Genomic DNA, 24609 nt, shown 5'->3' on the forward strand with positions numbered 1-24609 from the left:
GTAATCAAACCCTCCTGATTGCTATTTGACAAAGCTTGTGATGATCTGAAACTGATGATAGAAATGTGTGTGCAGGAAACCAAAACGGGGATTTCAGTGGCAGTAAATTACTAAATATATTTTCTGTGACTGAGAGAGGAAAAAAAAACCCAAAGAATGCAAACAAATGTGTTACACTTGGTGGTTGGTAAAAGGATGCAGCATGAAAAAAAAATCTCCTGGGCCACCCATGAGTGTTTATTCCAAAATAAGAATATGGGCTGCAATGTGAATTTTGTAGATAGATGTTTGTGTCATTTTGTGCCGTGAGTAAAATTGTTTCCATTACACTCTTAAACAGAGAGACACTGGGAGGAATACGAATCTGTCTCTTCTACAGCTTTCTAAAAGGATGGTCTTTTTCACATAACATCAGGCCTAAAGAGCCTGTTTAGCTGCCCTGTTTGCCTCATTAGTGGAGATGATAAGAGGGGAAATATGTGAAATATTGTATCAAATTATACTTCATTATTCAATTGGTTTTCCATTTTGGTCCTGGAAATACTTATGAAACGGGAAGAGGATTATAAGAGAGGCTGGGAAAGTAATGTGTGCCAGCTGATATCTGGGGAATTCCTGAATAAATGAAGCACGCACACACACACACACTGATATACATGTACACATGCAAGAACGTACACAATCACTCTTAGTGTTCCCACGACATCTGTTACAACACAGTCCACTTGGTTGAGTAGAAAAGCCACAATGATCCACCCTAGAACATAAGAGGAATTCACAAAAACATGGTGGAGATTTTGGCTCACAACAGGAATAGATGAAGTGGATACGAGTGGCTTTAGTGAAGCTGTGCCATTTTTGTTGTTTTATTAAACGGTGATTAGCAGCACTATTAATGTAGTAACACCATGGCAGACTCGCTCAGCTTCTTTAATACCTAATTCTGTCACCCATAAGTGAACTCCTATGTTTTTCCTTATAGCCAACAAACCCAGCAGGAAACTTCTTTACACAGTTTGTATCATCCAGTTCCAAGCCCATTAATTCCTATACCGGACACATACATCTGTAAAAACGGCAATATATTGCCTCATTAAAAAAAAAAGGAACAAGAAAAACAAAAGTAAAAACCACACGGAGTCCAATATGCTGTACCACTGTAATGATGGAACGTGCCAACAGATGCAAAGCTGTTTCCGAAAGGTCTGGACAACAGCGAAGCAGCCAGTTGGATTAAGAAACATCCAGTTTTTTATTTATCCCCATTTGCTCCTTTTCTTTTGTGACATGTCAAATCGTCTGTGGCACAGAAGTGTAACATACTGTGTGTCCGGTTCTGCTTACACGAGTTATATTTGCTAACAGTCTCAGTTCATTGTTGATCTTTTCATTAATTTCTTGCCAAGAAGGAAAATATCAAAACACCAGCCTTTCTTGAAAGAAAAGGGGCCACACATTTCCATGATTTCTTCAGTTGAGCTGATTTGCTTTTAATCTACACATCTAAACTGTTAGCGCCTTAACTGTTCCTTTGGTTATGTAGCAACATAACTCCAAAGGCACTTTATTCCCCTGCTAAACCTAAAAGTTGTGGTGTCTCTAATACTACTCTAGTCTCTGATACTCCCACTGTGGTGGGAGTTTTGTTGCTGTAATAATGACAGTATTTTGCAGTTTGTGAGAATTCAAACACCATCATTATGGGTTCAGCCCATGAGTAAGACAACCCACCGTGTTCTGATTGTCATAGAAACTGCTTTGTAAACTGCACATTGGCTTTATTTGTGCGACCCCCTACAATCTGTATTACCACCACTCCCAGTCCCCCACAGAGTTTGACTCTAAAAGCTGTAAATATGCACCTTTTTTATCAGGATGTACTGATAAAATAGAATGCAGAGGCTTCGGAAGCATTTGAATTGTTTTTTCATAATGTGTTGCAAATTATACCTTAAAAACAGACCTCGGGTGCTTCTCAGTTTGAGACAGAGTTTGATCTGCTGCATGACTAAAATCATTCTATTATTCAGGCGAAAATTTTGTGAAAGCTGTATTTTAGTGTGCTGGCTAAAGGGAAAATCAATCCTGTATTGTACCTGTAATTCTGGACAGCTTAATGAGAGTAACACAAACAACTCTCTCTTTCTCTCTCTCTCCCAGACAGATACTGACAAGAAAATCAGAGGAAGAAATAAAAAATGAGAAAAGCAGGGAAGAGCAGAGAAGGAATACATCAAGCGAGCAGCATCCTGAAGCAATGCTTGACACTTACAGTACGTTTTCCTGTTTCTCATTGGCAATGATAGTCAACAATTCTCCAGCAAGGGATGTGGCTCTGCTAATTATGTGTGTGTACGTACGTGTGTGTCTGTGTGTGTTTCTTAATGCCATAAGGAATAAAATAGGACCGACTGGTGACAGACTGTAGGCGGACAATGCTCGCCTCGATCCAGCACCATGGAGCACTCATTTTTGTTTTCACCCGCATTAGTCACATGGGTAAGGAATAAATTTGACTCAAGACATAAATGGGAATTTATGAAGCTTAGCAAGGCTTGTCAATTGTTGATGAGTTTGACAATGTTTAATACAAGTGCAAACTAATTATTTCATGGCAGAGTCACTTCTTCTTCTTCTTCTTCTTCACAAAACCTTGAAATATCTAGATATGGTAGTGCAACACTGTAAGAAAAACTGGTCAGAAATTCACTTAACAAAGCAACACTTGACAGCCTGACAGAATACTGTTGTGACTTTTTTATTTCTAACTTGAGGAGCTGTTTATGAATATAAATCAAGACTTAACTGTAAACCACTTGGGGAAAATATATGAAAGTCTATTTTGAAATTTTGTGGTAAGCAGATGTTTTGAAGACGTTGTTTGTGAACCGCACTGTGCTGCGGACGACGGTATTAAAGATGCAATAAGAGAATAGAGAATGGGATGCCGAAGAGAGAGCTGCGCACAAACAGAAAGCAGACATGTGCGCGTCACTTTCCTGTCCGCACACGTGCACAAACATCAGTGGAAACGATACGTTTGAAGGGTTTAATAGTGCAGATTATCATGGCACACACACACAGACACACATAACGTGTGGGCACACATTATGGGCCCGCTCCTCAGGAGTTGGCCCTTCTGTGACATTTGGAAAGGGCATGAGGAGCATCACTCACACACACACACATATATATCCACAGTTTTGACCTCCACGCCGTCAGGTGTCAGCATGGCCCCCCCACACAGAGGCTCAATACTCAGATTAACATCAGGAATCAGGATTAGCTGGCCCCTGCAGGGTTTGGACAGCACACACTCGTTTCACCTGGCTGTCCTATAGCCCCTGGGCGCCACCCACACAACCACACAGCACACTAACACAGACATGCATCTGGTGGCAGGCAGCGCACACAGACGTACGGTACATGCTTATGCTTGGACAGAGGAAGAGTTATTGTTTGGCATTTGCTGATGAAGGTTAATATAAAAACTGAATCAGCAAAAAAAGGTAATGCAGTCGCTGAAGGGTCTCACGAGTGTAATAACAGAGACGTGTGTGTTTTACAGGGGAAACATTGAAAAGGGGAGTCTTTAACCCCTTGGTGTTTTCATTAACCACCCCCACCCCCCTCTCCATTTAATATAAACAGCAGAATAATGCAATAATGCTGTTCATTATCTAGCTTTCATAAGACTACAAGCCCATTCTGGGGCAATATTTCTGCTACAAGGTACAGAATAGTTGAAAAACTGCCTCGGCAACAAAACTCAGCCCCATCCTTGTGTGTCTGTGCAGCCTTACATAACGATGCCTCACCAGCCACCTCACAGCAAGTGAGCTTGTTCAAAATCGTTATGAGGCATCTCTGCCGTCTTTCAAATTGTCAGATTTAGCAAAGGATTGCCTGGCATGACCGGTGCACTTCTCAGCAGTCCGTCAAAATCAGCCTATTGATTTCTCTGATGCAAGGTTTGAGGAAAGGGCAGGCTAAAAAGTGTCTGAACAAAGCCACACACTACTGGCCTGGTTTAGAGCATGACAGCATGTCAGAGCTCTATGTCTCCTCTATTAGAGATGCTTTGTCCCATGATCTTCGCTATTTATATTTAACAAGGAAATCTGGATGCCTCTGCGGCCACAGTGAGCTTTTCATTCGGAAAGGTTTGCAGATGAGCTGCAGCTCTGAAACAGGGGTCAATACAGGAGGTTTGGCTGTTTTTATCTCCTCTGTCTGTCTGAGAGGCTGCAGCTCTTCTGCTTCGATGAGTCACTCACTGGGCTGCAGCAGAAAATAGTGCTGTTCTACTGCCACCTTGTGGGTGCTGTAATTGTAGCGCTGGAGTCAACCCCCCCCCCCCCCCCCCCTTTTCTTCACAGAAATTTATCTGATGTCAGTGGCACAGCACTTGACACTTGCACTTTTTCCGAGGGTAAGATGTTCTCTAACAGCTACCAGTTTAAAATGAGCTGACAGGCATCTATTAGTACATGAAATCTGATAATTTGTTCAAAAAATGAACACACAGCACCCCACTGCATCAAATTTCATTCATTTTAATATAAATAAGGCCGAGCTTTTTTGTCTTTCTTTGCCATTTCATAAGATTAGAATTATATGTTTATTGTAATACAGTGTCACCTACAGTATGTGGTAAGAAAAATCTGAGCACACACATTGCTGTTCTTTTGTTTGTCTGGAGCTGTTTTTCCTGGTTAGATTTGTAGTTCCACTTTAGGTAAATCTGTGCCTTCAGTTTTTTTGCACAGTGTGGGGGAGACTCCCTCCTGTTTTAGTGTGACAACACCACTGTAAGCACAGCACCATCCCTAAAGATATGATTTTCAGGGTTCAGAGGGGAAGAAGTTGACTACGGGCCAGGTCTTATCTACCGGCATCAGTGTAAGACCTCACTAATGCCTTTGCAGCTTAATGGGAGCAAATCCCTGCAGTCGCATAGTGGGAAACCTTTACAGAAGAGCAGAGGCTTTTGGAACAACATTTTTATACTAGTGGCTTTGGAAGATGTTGAAGAATGTGGGCTTATTGTTTGTATGTCCACATATTTTGTTCAGGTGTCCACATGTGTTTATTTTACAGCGAGACACTGGTCTGGTTGGTATTTGTATTTTGGAAATAATTTCCTCCATCACTGTAACTTGAATTACACAGCAAACCAAGAACAAGCGCTGCAAATTAGCAGCACCTGCATGACTAATACTGCATATGTATTGAATTTCTTCCCTTCCTCAGCAGTATTTGTTTGTATTATCACTATTAAAGCAACAAATAGGCAAATATGCCATAACCCCTGCCTCAGTTCAGTTCAAGTCATCCATTATTTACACACCACTTAATCTTCATTAGGGGTTGTGGGGGGCTGGAGTCTATTCCAGCTGACTTGGGGGACACCCTGGACAGGTCATCAGTCTGTCACAAGGCTACATATAAAGACAAGCAATCACACTCACATTTACACCTACAAACAGTTTAGAGTTACCAATTAACCTCAGCATGTTTTTGGACTGTGGGAGGAAGCCGGAGTACCCAGAGAACACCCACACATACACAGGGAGAACACGCAAACTCCATGCAGAAAGATCCCGGGAAGGCCGGGACACAAACCGGGGATCTTCTAGCTACTAGGCAAAAGTGTTAACCACCAAGCTACTATGGAGCCAACAGTTCAATTAAGTTGAATTCAATTCAACCTCATTCAATTTAGGTCAGTTTAATTCTGTTTTTTTTTTCAGTTTAAATTCAGTTCAGTTAAATTAAAGGTAGTGTCTACAGATACGGACCCATACCCGTAGCCTGTGGCCTACAGGTACGGGTCCGTACCTGTAGCATCAACCTAAATTAAATCCAATTCAGCTTTATCTATATGCGCCAGTTCACAACATATGTCATCTCAAGGCACTTCAAATAGTAAGTGAAGACCTTAAAAAACGTATACAGAGAAGCCCACCAAATCCAAATTTTCTTGCAAATTTCCTTTAAGCAAGCACTTGTCAACAATAGGAAGGAAAACAACGACAAAAACAAAAAAACACTCCGGCAGAACAAGGTTCAGGGAGGGCGACTGTCTGCATCGACCGGTTGAGATGAATGTAAGGGAAATTTCCTTCCTAGTTTCTTCCTAAATGCTGGGGGAAAAAAACAATGCTTACTTCTCATATTCTTTGCATGATATTCTCTCACACTCATGGGTACAGATTACATACATCTGCACTCACTTTACAGTGGTGCATGGAGTTCCTGTGTGCTGCATTTCCCTCTTTTTATCGTTGGATTTTTCAGAGTCCAACAGCAGTTCGACCCCGACACCTGAGAATACAGAGATGACAAATTTGAGAACGACACAGAGAGAAAGAAAACAAAAGAAACAGTGTGTGTGTGTGTGAGTGTGCGCGTGCATGTGTGTCTGCGTGTGTGTGTTACAGAGCTTCCTTGTGTGTACATGAGGTACTTTCAATTCAGAGGCTGTGACATCGAACTGTCAGTGAAGCCCAGAAGTGCTGACAGGTAGAACACACACACACTCGCAAACACACACACGCAAACACACACACAATTCAGGTACACACACGCACACAAACACACAGACACACAGACACACGCACTCACTTTCTCATACTGTTGTAATTGAAAGCTGTCACTTTGAGATATTCTCCTCCACAGGGATTTGCACTTGGCTACGGTTCCAGGACTTCACTCGTCTCGTCTCTTTGATATTACTCCTCACCTCCCGACTCTCTCTCTTTCTGCTACTGTAGTACATAATACACAACCCCCCCTCCCCTCCGTGCATCCCTCCCTTGTGCACACACACACACACACACACACACACACACACACACACACACACAACACACACCTCTCTATAAATCTTGAACAATTTCAGCTTTGAAAAACAGCTAAATACGGAACCTCTTAATGAAGACAGCATGGCCAGTTCTGAAATGATTCTAATTCAGTCTCCGGTTCGCTTCACTCCAGATTGACTGCATCAGTGTAATTGGTCATCATTTACTTGATTCGCCCAAGTAGTTGTGGCTTGAAAGTGACTGCGGCTGAAGTAATGTGTGGTCAATTCAGAGCAATTTATGTTTGTGACTCACTATGCTCTAACGTCTAAATCGTATCTCTCAATCTTCCATTCTCCCTCTGCTAGGACAAAACAGTGTAATCCATTAATTATGGATCAGGGCCTAAATTAGGTTAGCACATATTTAATCATTCATGTGGACTCACTTCTTTGACTAGCCCACTAAATCATTAATTGGGAGTTTTGGAGATGCTAATTTGTTCTATGATCTGCACGAACATCTGAAAGTTGAGTGAATTGATGTACCTTCACATAAAGACGTTTTTTTCCAGTGTTAGCAGTCAAGGACTGAGAATCATTTTTGGAATAATAAAACAGCAACCAAGGACATCCACTCTCCCACATACATAAACACACCCAAGATCATACTGAGATTTTTTTTAATATCGCCATCTCAGGCTTTTGATATTAAAGTACAGGAGCAGATGGAGGATGAGATATACGATAAGACGGGTTTTGGCTGGAAATGCCCAGTTAATGTACACAAACTTCCACACACATATCAAGTTTCATATCCCTTTATTTCATAATATACTTTACACAGCAATGTGTTGTGCAGAGTATGAAAAATTCAGAGTTTTAAAAGGGAAAAATGAAGTGCACATCAAAAAAATCATTCTGATGAGTGGGTCAGAGCTGGTGCTCACTTTACATGCATCATTAAAATAAAAATAAAAAAAGCTAAGATAATAAAGCACAAATATGGACAATAACTGAATTTCAGTATTGGACATTTTCTTTAACTGTGTGGCATAACAAACAGCACAAGCAGTTATACAGTAACTGCATTAGAATGGATAATTCACCACAAACTGTAAAATTGTTCATTTTTCACCATTTTCATTCCATTTATTGTTTTATTTTGATCATGTGCTGTCGTGAGAAGAACCGCATGAAAACATTTTGCCCATCAGAGATCTTTAAATCCAATTATCAGCTTTTATTATAAGTGGCAACATTTACAGCAGTGTTGCTTATTTCACATAAGAAATTTCTCTCTCTCTTTCTTTTATCTGTGTTTTTCTTTCAAAGCGTGTTTCAGTCAAATCTGATCAAACTACCCACGCAGTACTGATGCAGCAAATACGCTTGTTTGAACGCAATAAAATGCTGTCAAGAAATACTTAAGATCCGAAACCAAGTTTTAATCTGACAGACCACCAAACGTGACGCACACACCCAACACTGGATACTGCAGTTTGATGTGTTTTGCCTCTCAAAGCAAATGAATGCACAAAGAAAAACACTTTGACAGTATGTTCAAGCCGATCAAAAACTAAAGGAAAGCCATGAAAAACTTTTCAGTAGTATCTAAAAAGATAGAAGATTGAAACAAGTCGCTGCTTAATTCCTGAATAAAACTAGGAATCATCCTTTACTTTCTGTCCTGAGCCTGAGTTGTGTTGTGCAAAAGCATATGCATGTGAAGCGACTCAGTGCCAATTTGGGGGAAAGGAGACATTTTCTATTCCCCTCCCCGAGCTCTTGCTGAGCGCTACGGTCTGGCTCTATTTTGTGGCTTATAATCCACACTCTGCTGCTCCTGAGTGCTTAGCTCTCTTATTTTCTTTGGTGACCTGGTTATACTGCAGCCTTATCTCACCTCTTCTCTCAACTGATTACCCAATGGTGAAGTCACATTCCCTGCTCAGTCAGCAAAGTCTCTCTTCAGTTGGATGAACTGATGTACTCAGTTTCATTAAAAAAATAAATAAAAAATAAATAAAAACTATCTGTCGTGTAGTCTTTGGAAACTTGCACCAACTGCAGTCTCTCATACGGCTCATATCCAGATGCAATGAGCAGTGACAAGTAAGGCTAAATCATGTTTATTGATCAAAGGTGCACTGTAGGCACATAATAATTAGTAGTTTTCTTTGAAGGGATACCAGAGGACATCAGTGGGATTAAAATGCTGTAAAGGTCTTTTCAGTACCAAAAACTGCTGTATGATTTGCTTTCATGCTTTAATCCCCGGGGCATTACAAGGCCACAGTAGCTGTTGTAGAACAGTGCAATCACTTGCAACTTTACACACAATCACACCGCAGATATCCTGTTGGAAGTTAATCCGAAACTGATCTTTTACAGCTTTTGATACACACTCATGCACTTGAAATGTCTTTGCCTTGATGGTTTTACGCTTTTTCGGGATTGCAGTCTGGTCCTGGACAAGCTCTAATATAAATAAGCAGAAAATAGACACCTTCTAAATGGGGATTTGTAAATATCTATCACTTTGCTGTGGCACATTATGATGATGAGGTACAAATAGTGAAACACTGTAGCAGCACATTAACATTTTTTGTTTGTTTTGTTCGTCACCTTCACGTTTTCTGTCTGTCTTGCAACTGAACTGATGAAAAGCTGCATGCGATTTTATTAGTACAAGATAAAAACAGCAAGAGATGATTTACTGCAATAGTAAGCCTCAAAAGCCTTTAAGCCGTTTAAGCCTTTAAAAGAAGTTCCATCAGATCTTTTCAGCAAAATTTGCAGGAGGGGAAAATTTTGAGAAATGTGTCTATGTGCAGTAGCTTAAAAAAACCACTAATTGGCAATGTTGTGCCATTTACTTTCTGGAGATAATCCTAATGCTAATTCTTTTTCATGGACAGAAAGTGTAATAATCAGAGGTGCAGTAATTTAAGAACTATATTCAGCACCATAGTGAAGAAAATGTATTCTTAATAAACACTCTCAAAATATATAAAAAATAAAAGGTCTTCAGTTCTTGCATTTTCTGTATAACCTAAAGCCATTCAGAGTATTCTAATATTCTGAATGGAGCATCCTTGAAAATAATATCTTCATAATTTAGGCTGGCATTTATGTGTTTTGTGAAAAATAGCATTCATCATTTGCATTCATTTGCTTTGTTTATTCAGTGTGTGTCACCGATTGTATTTTTTGGAGAACAAGCATAAAAAAAAATGAAATAAAAAGCCATTAAATGAATGTACTAACCTAGTTCTAAATCTGCCTCCTCATTCATTATGCTTTCTTCGGTGGTTGTTAACTTTATACTTACACTCAGTGGGTAAATTAACCCACTTTTTCTTGCAGATCACTTGAAGTTGTGGGATATTTTTAGGCTGTCTTCCAGGCACAGCGGGTTCATACTCTACTCGCAGATTTTCAGTGAGGTTCAAGTCAGGGACTGTGGGGTTCTTTGTGAAAGCTCCAGATTGTGCTTACTCAAGTAGTTCATGGTGGACTTTGAGGTTTGCTTTGGATCATAATCAGTCTTTATGCTGTGGCAGTGTCTTGACTGACTGCATTTGCATCCAGAATTCTCTGATATTTAAGTGAATCCTATGGTTTTCCCTTTATCCATGCAATGTTTCCATTATACTCCATGTTTTTCTCTCTCCAAATATAACTTGGTAGTTGTGACCAAAGAGCTGAAGTGCTTGTTTAAAAATTACTCTGGCTTATCCAGGTTTTGCTTTATGTCTTTTACTGTTTTTGTGATGATTTCCATATGGGAAATCTTTCATGCAGACCCTGTCACTGAAGCAATGCAGCATCACTGTCTGTCCGCCTGTGCCAGCTAAACCTATGTGCATCTCTTTTGCATTCATATGGCAGATTTGCAGTACCTTACTGTCCAGCAGATGTGCAGTTTTATTTGAAATACTACTTGGTCTTCCATATTTTGATTTTAACTGCCATTTTTTATGACATTTCAAAAGGCAAAAAAATGTTAACTGGAAGCACTTTGATATCTTTATATATCCCTACCCTGCTTTGTACGTACAAGAGTAGTCTTTATTTATTGAGCGCTTTTCAAAATCCAAATACAAACGTGTGTCACAAGGCAGCAAAAATAAAACCAACTTGAATTAAAGCACATGTTAAAACACAACATAATGTAGAAACCAACATAATGCTAAAAAAAAAAAAAAAGTTAAACATTTTAGATAGATTGTTGAAAGGCATAAAAGACAGTTAAAAGGAAACTTAAACCAGGAAAGGCTGTCTGATGAAAGTATAATCTAAAAAGAGCCCTCAAAGAGAACACTGACTTACCCAGCCTGATTTCCTTGGGGGGCCCAGACTGCAAAAACTCTGTTAGCTCCTTTATTTTCAATCAGATTCCTGGAATGGACTACAGCCCTCTGTCTGAGGATCTCATAGCGCATACTGGTGCGCAAAATATTAAAAGGTCAGAAAATAGGCAAGCATCATCTGTTTTGTTTCTCAGATGCTTAGTCAGTTGCTCAGAGGGATCCATGGTTGTTAAATGTTACCACAACATTTAAATTGTCAGAAAATGTATCCAGCTCTTCCAGTTTCCAGTTACAATTTTTGAAATCTGCTTTAAGGTCCTAAATAAGTAATTGAGGGACTGACAAGAAGGTGGCACCAACTTTTCCTCAAGCCACAATTACAGTTACTGTTTTCTTTTTTCTTGTCCATTAAATACAAATTAAATGAAGCAACATTTGCAGAAAAACACATCTTTTCACTTAAAAAGCACACATATTCTTTTATGTACTTTCTAATATTTTGTGTGCAATAAGTGCGTTGTCCTTTAAAATGTATCGCTGGTGTAATGCGCATACTCAGTGTTGTCTGTTAGGATTGGTTTACGTGATGACGTTTTCCAAGGATTCGCTGTCGATACCGGACAAATCGAACAAGAAACGGAAGCGCAGCATGAGAAAAAAAATGATATGAAGTTAGTTAGCTAACGTTAACTTACATTGTCATTTAAGTAACAAGGCAAAAACTGAGGCTTTGTGAAGTACGCACTCTGTTTTGCATCCGCCGTACTTCGTTAGTCCTCTTGGACTAACCTGTCACTTTCTCCGAGACAGAACCGGAACCAAGTGTCAGGTAACGTTCACTAAGACAACGTTAATGCTAAGGCTAGGTTAACTACTAAGTGTCAGACTGCATCGTTTCGTTTGTTTGTTCATTTTGTTGTCCAGAGTAGTATTGAATTAAGTAAGTTACATCGATTGTCGCTATCTCTGGATTGATATCATCACAGTAGAGCCACAATGCTAGGCTAACTTAGAACCATACAGACTAACTAGCGCTAGCTATTTATAACGTGACTGGAAAACTAGCTAATGCTAGCTTACAAATAGCTTTTACATTTTGTGAGTGTAGCTCTTACCTTGTCCTCTCTAATGTTAATTCACTGTAAATTGGTACAAGGGCTCTGTTCTGCTCAGTTGCATGCCTTCTCAGCTTATTTGTTAGATTTTGCTGGGATCGGTACAACTGCTGTGAAGTGGTACACCCAGAGAGATGCCCTCATTCGTAATTTAAATACATTGTTTTTCTGGGCAAGTCTTGATTACCAAGCGCAAAGCAGGCAACTACCCCGGAACCCTTGGCCCCCAAGGGCCCCCGAAAGGCACATGGAGTGCCAGTGGACCCTGCTGGGCGAATGAGCTCTTTGTTAAAATCGATGCCTTTTATTATGTTAGTTGACATTTTGTTGGTGCTGATAGTTGTCCTGGTTGGTCTTTGGCTGTGTATGTCAACTATAGAGTTGCCTTATCCACTTGTGTTTAATATACTTGATTCAGATGTACAATAGAAAATAAAAACAAACAACGTAGGTTGATGGTTTCAATAACACTTCAACTGCACAATTTTTGTCCACTGTCCCCAAATTGGTTAATTCAAACGTGCAACAGTGCGATGTATCAGTAAAAATATATTAACAGTGTGATTGTTTCCAATCTACTTGACGCGATGCAGAATGAAAAGTATTGTCTTCGCATGAAATGTCTGCCTTTAAAACAAGACTTAGTTTAGAAAGTTACAGAAGTCCCCAGTGAATTATTTGAACAGTTAAAATCACACAAATATTTAAATCAAAAAGGAAATGTGATGAATTTTCTTTTCTATCGGTTTATTCTGATTGTTTCTGTTTTTTGGTACATTTTGGACCCAGGATGGATCCAGCTCTGCTGAGGGAGAGGGAGCTGTTCAAGAAAAGAGCTCTTTCCACTCCAGCTGTCGAGAAAAGGCAGGCTGCATCAGAGTCTGGATCACACAAGAAGAAGAAGCCCAAAGTAGACAAAGAGAGCTCCTCGGGGTCCAAACACAGCACCGGTGGGTGAAGCATATTTTCTTAGAATAAATTATCTTTGGTGAGTTGTATATGGTACCCATCACTGCTGGACTTGTCGGTCTTAACAGCAATGTGTCTGTTTATGTATATTGACAATAAATGATTGGAGAGAGTATAGAACTAATTCTGCAGCTACTCAGTCTGCAGTTTATTAGAGTGCATGGGCACAGATTGGGAAGAGCAGAATCTGATATGAGAGTGCAATCCTGAGCATGTGCACTCTTGTTTCAGAGTTTTCTCTCTCAATTTTCTCCTCTATTTTGGCAGCTAATGAGACACCTGAGATCACAATAGACTGCTTACCAACCATTTTTAATTAGAAAGCTGCAACAGGATTATTAAAGTTAATCTACCTGGTTAGAAATTCTAAAATTAGCATGTATAGCTTCTCCTTTATTGAAGAATCTTGAATCCGTGAAGATGGAAATATTTTCCTGTTGAATGGTTGAACTAGTGGATACAGGATGTCTCCTGGATCAGTGTATGGTGCAACTGGGATTACTTCCAAACTACTTCTTATTTCACAAATCCTGCTTTCAACTACATGTGTTTAACTCAGCTTTTAGGTGAGTTCAGGGAAACTTTCCGTTTTCAGCTCAAGAATTTACAAATAATGTTTCAGGGCCAAACCCTGAACAACACCACTGATTAGCCAAAACATTAGAACCATCCCTGACTAATTCTGTACACTTTTGGTACTTGATGTGCCACCAAACCTAACACTATCACTCTGACATGATAGAGCATGGGCTCTATTAGACCTCTGGTATGCCCTGTGGTGTGTGGTACCAAGATGTTAGCATGACACATCCATTTGTCTTTCCTTGGAAGTAAATGCTCAGCAGTGATGGAAACACCGCACAGGCGTTGCCGTGCTGGATGTTTTGGCCTAGTTGTGGGGCCATAATCATTTTGGCTTTATCAAAGTTGCTGAGGTCTTCATATCTGTCAGTTTCTTTTGGATTTTAAGTGTTCAGAGTTTTTCAAAGTAAAGGTCAAACATCTAAGGTGCCTTTTGAGTGGAGAGGAGATTTTAAATATAATTGACATTCAATATTGCTCTGCTATATATGTTTAAAAATAGGGTAAAGACAACTGTCCCACCCTTTACTTTGTAAGTGGAAGGGAGTATCCCATGGGATGACCCTTCACTTCCAGGTCAAATTGAACAGATGATGCTCTGCTTCCAAAAATGAGTGCTATCATCTGTCAACATTACAAGCTTTTTAATCCTCACTGCTCGCACAAATGTAGTCGCACTGCTCCTCATGCACTTTCAAATGATCTTGTAAATCTGTTTTCCCTCATGCACAAATCTAATTCAGTGCTCACAAAGCCGTGCCTTGGCTTGCCGAATGACTGGCGCTTAGAATTTGTTTTCTCAAAACTTGTTTCAGTGAATATTAATAGGGCTACTACAGATCATTTGTGCTGCCTCAGGTACTACCATTCACTGATAGTTACAGTTTTTCGAGATTGCACAAATGCTGTTCTGAAAATATGGCTAGGCTCTTTCAAATTTGATTTACTTCTGGTATCAGGCATAACTATGTTTTATTTGGATATATGTTATGTTTGTATGTAAACTGTCCTGGCAGAAAAAACATGCAGAATTCAGTGACAATTTATTAGGCATTTTGTGGTAAGGCAGATGAAATTATACATTGTGCTCAACATGACATAAATTACATCACTGTGCAGCAACCAAACTTGTCAGAAGATAATGTTGCAATGCTAAACATGTTGACAACACTGGCATACAATTTACTGAAGAACAGGTAAACACAGTCTTTGTTCAAAGCAAGGATGATATCCACCTAGGATTGATCCAGCATGGTCAAGTCCTTAGATTTAGACAGTATTTTCATATATACAGCATGTCTAATAAAAGCTCATTTGCATCTAGTAGGGCAAACGTATGTGTTGTACTCACAGGGCAGTTGTCATTGAACAGGAATGCTTGTTTTTTTAATTTGCTGATATTGGTCAGAATTGTGTGTGTTTTGTTTTTTTTATTTTATGTTGCCATGTTGTGGCCATGCAACGTCATATAACAAAACAAAGCAAGAAATGCCCACTTAGTGTAGCTCCCTCTCTTACAGCTTTCATTAAAAAGCATTGAAAATGTGAGTTTTCCAGGCCATACAATTTGTCGTATTTCTACTCAGGTGCTCTCTTTTTCTTCTAGTGGTATTTCTGTTGTAAACTATCACTTTCAGGGTGAGCTGTAGATGTGTGAAGATTCCCTCTTAACTGAAATGAAAAGCTAATTACACTCACTCCAAACCAGTGTCCTCTTCCTTTTTCACATCGCTCTCTTACCATAATGTCTCTTCTCTCAACATCCTCCTAACTGTGAGCAATTGAACCACTCTTAGTCATTTTCTTGAGGTCTTTTTTTTTTTTCCCCCAAGGGAATCGGGGGCAGCATTGTAGCATAGTGGATTCAGCAATGAACCCCAAATTCCTGCTTGGCAATTTCTTCATCCGTTGCTGCCCCTATACCACCTCAGAGTGGGATTCTGGCTCCTTGCAAATGCTGGTCATAATGAGCTTGCTGCAGCTTCCTGGCCCTTCTTCCTGTAGCTGGTGGTGCGTCTTCCCTTTGGCACAGCAGCCACAGTCGAGCAGTTCATATAGCACGGCCAAGGCTGCCAGGGACAGGACGGTGAGGATGAAAAGCAGAAGGATGACGAAACACGCCACGTTCCAGCCATCATGGAAGGGGTAGGCTTCCCGAACCTGCAGGGAGACGCGGGACAGAGGGACGGCCTCAGGGTGCCCTGGGAGACTGCTTGGGTGTATGGTGGTCGTGATGTTGGCCATGATTTCTGGAACAAACAGGAAGAAAGCCAACATTTTGAATGGCTATGATTGTGTTCAGTTCTAGGATTCACTGCAGATGACATTAGAAGGTGAAATGGATGGTTTAAAAAATGTTTGTGGTCAGGGTTGAGACTGATTAAAAACATAATGAAAGAAATGCTCTTCAGGGCATCATTTGCTTCTAGTACTTGTAAATATTAAAAACAAAACCAGAAAGCACACGACTAACTAACAGCTGTTGGGAAAAGGCATAGCCTCAGCAAAGAGCACAGACGCAGAGGGAAACCCATTTCCTCTCATAAAAGCATCAGCGCTTCTCATCGGTAATTTGCTGTAATGTGATTATTGTTATACTACATGATTACCAGTCAAAGAGTTTGACATATTGCAAAAAGATAAATTGCAGTGTCGGTATATACACAAAATAGACCCGAGCCTGCATCTGTCATTACAGAAAGCCTTCTTATTTAAATGAGATGACAAAGTGCTATTGGAGCTAAAGGTTATATTACAAAAGAGCAGAAACCCTACTGAGACCATCTGCTCAGAACAAAAATAGATTTTAAAGCCTGGTAATAAAAAAAAAAAAAAAAGGGACCGATACACAGTGAAATGTAGCGTCTACACTTGCTTTGCGACACTCTGACCATAACACAGATGTTGCAGCTTAGGAAATGCAGTGTAATAATAAAGTTGTAAGATGTTCTTCTGTGCGCACATTGTCGGACCACTTGTCTCTCCTCAGCTTTCCTTTCACATTGTCAGCCAACGCCTACCATTTTAAATCCTCAGGGAACAGTATACCAGCATCTCTGCCCACACACACACACACATATGTACACATGCATGCTTTAAAAGCCCATTTGTAGGCACACACATTCATGTACCACATGCTGAGATCCAGGGAGCTGACCCAGTTTACTTGAGTGGACACCAGAAACAAGTTAAGGAAGAGGAGCACACTTAACCAATCCTGCTATGTGATTTTTTTTCTGTCTATTTCTTCAAAATTTTTAAACAATAACAGAGCTTATTGTGTGTAAAAACAAATGCTTGTATATATGTAGCTTAGATTTGTGTCATCTTAGTAAGACTTGGATGTGTGAGTGTGTATTTTAGCGTGGTTACAGAGATAGGTGAGTGCTTCCTTTATGAATCTTTTTCTGTGTTACCTGAAACTGCAATGTGAAAAGTTGTCGTGTTGTCAGTTGACTTGCCTTCAGTTGTTGGTGTTCTAAGTTGTCCTAATAAGCTGAGACCTACATCATTTAAGAATGCAACTATAAATGGTATTTCTGTGTGGTCAAATTTATCCATACCTTTACTGGACAGATTTTCTAGGCATGGTTGCCTTTTTTTCCTTAGTTTCTTTTAAGCAAAGTATGAAAAGCATTTTCACATTGCAATCACTCAGATGATTTTTTTTATGGAAGCGTATGGGTGTAGCAACAATCTGTCTAAAAAATACTTAAGTTCAAGTTTTCCTGCACTGACTACATACATGCGCTATGATGTTATGATTTAACAGTTGAGATGAGACACAAAAATATTGACTGTCAAGAGATCTCACACAATTAGTTCTATTTTTACTGTGAGCTAGGTATTGATTTGTTAGCAGACTGAAACACATCAGTTTACAGTATTCTGTAGCGGTTTTGCTTCATTTTTTTTCCAGTTGAAGCAACTTAACATCCTCTTATCACAGACCCAGCTCATAATATCAATTTCACTTCAACTCATTGCCATGACAACAACCTCTTTTGCTAATTCGTCTCGCCTCCTCGCCCCATGGTCTCTCTTTGTTTTGGAAGAGCAGTCACACACACACACACACAGGGACAGATTGGCTCCCTGCAGCATCTGTTATCTCACCCCGAATGAGCCCCACCCCAGCGGGGCGCTGAAGGTGTTGTAGGGCTACATATTGCTCTCTGCTCAGTGGATATCTCTCTCTGTCTCTCTCCCACACACACACACACACACACACACACACACACACACACACTCCTAATGCCTCTGGTCGGCTCCTCACAGCTGTCTGTCCCTCATTGATTTGTCTTCAGAGCTGCAGTTTGAGCTGAACCACACGTTTCCACAAACCCAGACATGATGCTCTGGAGTGCACACACAGACACACTTGGAGTTTCTGTCGCTTGGTATTCAAGTGGGAAGAGCGCAGACAGACGGACCCATGTTTATTTAATCCACTGCGTGCTTGTACAGCCTTGGCCTCAATATTACAACTGCCACCTAATGATCTCAGCTTCGTCATTGGTGTAGTTCAAATTACATTTTCCGGAGATACTCGCTAGACATGGTGATCTGGAATTTCACATTTCTGTAAAGCAGATGGAATTGGATTTCTGAATAGATGCTGCATTTAAGATGTATAATCTCCCCTGTATATGCTGGAGCAGTGTCAAAATCCCCTCACAGCTTCACAGTGAAACCAAAAGTAGCCTGTAGCTGAGATTCATGCTGTGGACTGTTATGATCTGTTGATGTTAAACACGTCATTATTCAGATAATCCTTTTCTAAAAATAAATGTGCAGACTCACCTGTGTGTCTGGCTCAATGTGTAGAAGATGCACTCTGCTTTTCTTTTCTTTTTCTTTTTTTTTTTTTTTTTTTGGTGCTCCACCTATCTCCCGGTCTTCCGCTCTCTTTCCTCCTCCACGTTCGCTCCTCGACCTGTTTTCCTCCTGAGCACTCTCATGCACGTTCAGCCGCCGCTCGTGCACTCGCCGTCTTCATCCGCCACTCCTTGCAGCTCTTCATGTCTCAGCTGAGCGGCGGCAGGCTTCTCTCCGTCATTGGCTCTCCTCCTTTAGCCCTGCCTCTGCACCATTCGTTAACCGGCCTGTCACAATTTCAGCGCCCTGCCCACTTTGCAGCTCACAGCGACAGAAGCTCCCGCCCACACCATGAATCATTCATGAATCAGTGTCCATTTTCAGCTTTGATTGGTGAGGGCTGAGTCCAGAGCTCAGACCGTCTCCAGGCGGGAGCAGCATTTTCGACTCCACAAGAGAATAGGACGCACTCGCTCCTGTAGTGTAGCATGTCCACTATTAAAAAGCATTCTTATGCCACATTGTTGCACTGAGTGACATGTCCCTTCATTGCCATAACCACATCAACGCAGCCACTGTTGAAGATTTTAAGTTAAACCCACAAACACATGCCCTGCTGCTGTAAATACCCACTGGTCTGGCAAATGTGTCTTAATTTTCAGCGGGAAGTAGTCCCCCCAAGATACCGTATTGACTGTTTACTTGAGCCAAAGTTGCTTAAAAACAACAAAGGGACACACTAATTTAGAAAAATACTTGCCCGTCTTTAATTTTAAAAGCCATCTTCTGTAGGAACAAGTTAGCCTAGCCGCGCTAGACAACCCACGGCAACAAATTTAATTCTCTGCCAGGGTGGGTCTAGTTACCCTCCATAAGGCTCGAGGCTGGATGCTCCTAAAACTGGCCGGACCAATCACCATGAAGTGTAGAGTCAGAAGGCGGGCGTAACTAAGTGACGACAGAGGCGTGACGATTCTGACAGAAACAACCGGCGCACAATAAACAGTTATCTTTCGACTCGGCTTTGGCCACAGCCCTTAAAGATTTGAAGCTAAAATTCAACTTGAAAGATAAACAAAGGACGGCACTGAAGTATTTCACTGAGAAGAAAGACGTATTTGGACTTATTCCGACTCGATATGGCAAATCCTTAATATACCAGTTGGCTCTGCTGGTTGGGAAGCTAATGCCACAATCCGCCGGCGCTCTAGGAACTACGTCAGCCTATTCGTTGCGTTGATTGGTTGTATACCTGCCCAGTTGCTGCAGAGTGATTTGAAAGACAACCTTTTAGCCCGCCTCCCTCCCTGTCGAGCGGCCCAAGACCCTTGTGCCTTAAGAGCTGGGTCTAGCGCGGCTAGGCTAGGAACAAGTGAGATTCACAGGGAAATACAGAATAATCAACAAATACATCATTTGTTTTGGTGTTTTTACTTGATATAATAGTCCAAGGAATTCCTTTTGTCCAGTTAGTAAGGACGAATGAGAAAAACAATAACGGATTTGAAAGATTTACACAAGCTGGCATTATAATCACAGATGATTTTACAACCATTTTAAACGAAGGCTTTTGTAAACCTGCGGCTTATCCCCTGGTGTCAGTCTTTACAATAAATACTGTGACATTAAACCATTTTCTTATACTTTATCTCTCCACAGAATCTAGCAATGGAAACTTCAACATCAAGGCAAGCTCTGGGTACAAGTTTGGCTGCCTGGCCAAGATAGTCAATTACATGAAGGTAACTGTCTGGAGATGTTTAGTGTTTTAAGACAGGGAACTTTCTCTAGAAATGTAGAGGTGATCATACTGATGTTTACAGGTTTTGCATTTGCAAACAGAAACTGGTTTAGAAAATGTGTGTTTAATCTACTGGGTACTTTTCCCTCTCCAAATTGGTTTCATCTTTTAAAATGGCATCCAGTCAGTTAATAGATTTTAAGCTTGTTATCATCTCCATCGAAGCTCTTTAAGACTTGACTTGCTGTCTGTTGTATCAGCCAAGTGGAGTCACTTGTGTCCGCAGTGTAACATTTGGTCCTCAGTCTTTCTTTTGCTATGTAAACAGCTTCTTTATAACGCTGTGGCTCTACTAAGAGCTTGCCAGGCGCTGTCACACTAGCTGCCTGACTCATCCCTTTCAGCACAATTCATATTCACCTCGACAGATTTTCTTTGAACGTGCGGATTTTCTGTGCCATCTGTTGAACGCACACTTTCAAACTGTACAAAATTCCCTGGCACTTGCACGTCGAGCACTAAATTGCTGTAGACGTTTGGCTTAAACCCTGTCAGTGGTGTGGGACAAACGATTGCTTCCATGATAAAATAAGAGCGATGAAAACTTTTTATACTGTTGTTGACTAGGTTTTATTTTCTGTATGTAAATCTGTGTGCTTTTCTGTTAACAACCAGACAAGGCATCAGAACGGTGACACACACTTCCTGACCTTAGATGAAATTCTGGATGAGACCAAACTACTCGACATCAGCATGAAACAGAAGCAATGGCTCATGACTGAGGTTTGTCCACGATTTTTTCGGTACCATATATTTATTGTGCGTTGTCAGTGCTACACTTTCTGTTGCCCTCTGTCATTTCAGAGAACTCCGTCTCACCTAAAATCCACTCACTATTTTTGTTCTCACTGCCATCCATCAGCTGATGACTTGCAACAGTAATTGTTACCTGCACACACATCATGTATGTCGCAAAAGAGGGAAACCGCTGAGTAGCAGCTGAGTGATTTTGCTGATGTCACACATCATATAATATAAATACCTTGTTGAAGATGTTATTTAAGTCAAAAACTACAGTACTTGAAGAAACATTGGAGCACCTATAGCTCAATAATGGGTTGCTGTATGTGATAGTATATTTCTTCAGATTTTACAGATAATTTCAAAATAAGATAAACATTTTCACCCTATGTGTTTTTTTTTTTAATGGGTAAAATGTGTGAATAAAGGAAATACTTCTGCGTGCCTCCTGCTACTACTCTAATCTACTATTTTACCTCTACTTGACAATCTCAGGCCTTGGTCAGCAACCCAAAAATTGAAGTCCGGGATGGGACCTATGGCTTCAAGCCTAAGTACAACCTGAAGGACAAGAAGGCCTTACTGAGGCTGCTGGACAAACACGATCAGCTGGGTCTGGGAGGTGTGCTGCTGGATGACGTAGAGGAGGGCCTGCCCAACTCAGCCAAGGCTATCAAGGTAACATGAATATACATTATGCCAAAGCAAAGATCCACCTTTGTGATGATTAAACAGTAACAACATCAAAATTACTTCTTGTATGACCGTTCACAGGCTTTGGGAGATCAAATCATTTTTGTAACTAGACCAGACAAGAAAAAGATCCTGTTCTACAATGACAAGCACTGCCAGTTTACGGTAGACGAAGGTGAGTATTAGTCAGTGTTGCCTGTCACTTGGGGTATGGCTCATTACTTCTATGTGCTGGTGTCTGTCTTGGCTCTTTGTATTTTTAACACTTGGCTGCTTTAATTTTCAAGTCAAATAGATTGTTTAGGGCAGGGTCCCCAAACTTTTTCCTGTGAGGGCCACATAACTTTTCCCTTCTCTGGTGGGGGGGCCGGGGTCAGTTTGTAAAAGAAAAAGTGTGATGATCGCAGGGGTGCCTAAATGTAAACATTGTTTTCCAGAAAGCCACACATAACCAAATATTAATAACCCTTTCCGGGATCTTCACCGAAAAAAAGTCAGGAAATATAACACCATTAATGACATAAATAACACTATTTATTAAATAAATAATAACCAAATAACCCTCTCTAGGTTCTTCACAGAAAAAAAAGTCAGGAAATATATATCATACAACCATAATAACACTAATTATGAAATAAACCATAATAACATAACACTATTTATGAAATAAATAATAACCAAATTAACCCTTCTGGGTTCTTCACAGATAAAAAGTCCGTGGAACATTAATTTTCTGTTGTGCCATGCACAGTCTTAACAGGTAAAAGTTCAGCTTAGTTGTCAGAGCAGAATCTCTGACTTAAATGACTCGTATGAGCAGTGTCTCAAAGGTCTTGTGTTCCTTCCCTTTAATCCCCTGCCGCCTACAGAAAAAAGTCCTAGAGGAAACCCTGAACCTTTTGTAGGTTCCAGTAGAATGTCATGTTCTATGCGTGTATTAGTCTCGATCACGTGGCCAGGCTGAAAAAAAAAAATCATTATGCATTTCTTGTGTTGTTCAGGGGGCCGGGCCTAATGTAGAGGCAGGCCGTAGTTTGGGGACCCCTGGTTTAGGGTGTCATAAAAATGATACAAATCACCAAACTTTAACAAAGGTTTGGTTATGTAGTTGTAAAATAAATGTCTTATTTTGCGTGTATTATATATGTGTTTTAACAGATGTTCTGAAAAAACAAGCTTTTTAAATGTGGAAGGTGTGATTGGACACAGACATGTCTTGCCATGTGTCGCATAGAAATAATGGGAAGCCAATTTTGGTCTGAGTGCATCGTAGGACTTGTGTCACAATGAAAAGGAAGGTCAGACTGATTTTCATCAAGTAGAGTCTCTGCACCCACTGAGACTCCAATACCGACTTTTATGTTCCATTCATGACAACATCCCAGTTGCAGCTGCAACAGAAAAACTCCGACATCTGATTTCATCTGGCATAGTAAAATTAGAACATTTAGGTTGACCTTGATTTCTCTTTCCGTGCCTTCATTAGTTCATTTAGTTAGTGATTTTGACTTTAGCAATTACATCCAGGCCTTTGCTTTGTTTCGTTTGTTATTTTATACGTTTGGTGCCACTCGAGTACCTGCCTCTTTAATCAGTGTATTTTTTCAATTGCAGAATTTCAGAAGCTGTGGAGGAGTGTTCCAGTTGACTCCATAGATGAAGAGAAGATTGAGGAGTATCTGAAAAAACAAGGCATCTCCTCCATGCAAGAAACAGGACCAAAAAAAGTGGTCGGTGTCTTTTTTGTATCTCATTTGCTTGATTTTTATCTGTCGAATTTAAATAAACCTGATTCTTTTCACTAGAAATAAAAGCTTAAACACTCAGTAGTGGCATTTGTACTTAATCCAGCTTCTTAATCAGTGCTGATTTTGTTTCTGTGCTCCCCGCAGTTACCAGTTCAAAAGAGAAAGAAGCAAGGCGGGCAGAGGAAGAGGAACTTCAAGACCCACAACAACCATTTGGCTGGAGTACTGGAGGACTATTCCGATGGGGTTCCTGTAAAGAAGTGAAATCTTTCCTCTCACTTGATTCTGTAATCTGTAACTGGCTGGAGATGGAGACTTTGGCCTCGCTACAAAACAAAAGACTTTTCATGGCTGTCTAATGTCAAACAAACTTCTTTTCCTTACTTTACGCTCCTTTCAGTGATCTTGCATTACAGTGACTCATTAGCTACTGTGTTTTGGAATCCTTTTCAGTTTTATTGATCGGTTAGAATTGAAGGACACTGGAAGAGTACCGATATCATTAAGGACAAAGAACGCCCTGAGCAAAACTGCAACTTTTAAAGGTAGCACCGTTACCTGTGAATGTCAGAGGCTGAAATGTGTAAATACTTTTTTTCATTATTTTATTTTGCGTAACATAGAAATGTGTGGATGGTTTTATTTGAATGGGTAGCAGCTCTCATCTGATAGCAACCTTCCATCCTTTTAATAGGGGTTACGAAAACAACAAAAACAGCCTTGTGTTGTGCAGTGCATCACACTGAAGTCTCATCCAGCATGAAACATCTTCAACTTTACTATTTGTGGAATTTCAAAAATATTTAAATGCTTCTACTTTGCAGCACCCTGGCATAGTGGTTTAAAATACTAGAATTTTTTGAACTTATTTTAATAAATTGCGTTGTTACACAATACTGCCTCAATTCTATTTGGTCATTTTACCCGTCAACATTTAGTCATTTTACATGATGTATAAAATTCTAACTTAGAATCAGTGTAAATACTTGAAATGTTTTAACGTTCAGTTTTTATAATGTGG

The 24609-nt window shown here is 40.3% G+C and overlaps 2 protein-coding genes across 3 annotated transcripts; one reads left to right on the forward strand and one right to left on the reverse strand.

Annotated features, from left to right (window-relative positions):
* The first annotated feature begins 11717 nt into the window (after window positions 1–11717).
* Window positions 11718–24482, forward strand: gtf2e2 (general transcription factor IIE, polypeptide 2, beta). Of its 2 annotated transcripts, none has more exons than XM_022199304.2 (8): window positions 11718–11950; window positions 13026–13186; window positions 20265–20347; window positions 21022–21129; window positions 21643–21825; window positions 21922–22015; window positions 23455–23570; window positions 23733–24482. In XM_022199304.2, exons 2-8 carry the CDS (start codon window positions 13027–13029, stop codon window positions 23850–23852), a joined length of 864 nt encoding a protein of 287 aa, XP_022054996.1. In that variant the 5' UTR covers window positions 11718–11950; window position 13026; the 3' UTR covers window positions 23853–24482. The 2 variants fall into 2 exon arrangements, with proteins under 2 accessions (XP_022054996.1, XP_051801331.1); XM_051945371.1 differs by lacking the exon at window positions 11718–11950 and adding an exon at window positions 11964–12061.
* Window positions 14818–18848, reverse strand: smim18 (small integral membrane protein 18). The gene is made up of 2 exons (XM_022199307.2): window positions 18591–18848; window positions 14818–16036 (listed from the first exon to the last, which is right to left on the reverse strand). Exon 2 carries the CDS (start codon window positions 16029–16031, stop codon window positions 15705–15707), a length of 327 nt encoding a protein of 108 aa, XP_022054999.1. The 5' UTR covers window positions 16032–16036; window positions 18591–18848; the 3' UTR covers window positions 14818–15704.
* Window positions 24483–24609: the final 127 nt, after the last annotated feature.

Source organism: Acanthochromis polyacanthus, chromosome 3 (assembly GCF_021347895.1).
Source record: "Acanthochromis polyacanthus isolate Apoly-LR-REF ecotype Palm Island chromosome 3, KAUST_Apoly_ChrSc, whole genome shotgun sequence".
Taxonomy (NCBI): Eukaryota; Metazoa; Chordata; class Actinopteri; family Pomacentridae; genus Acanthochromis; species Acanthochromis polyacanthus.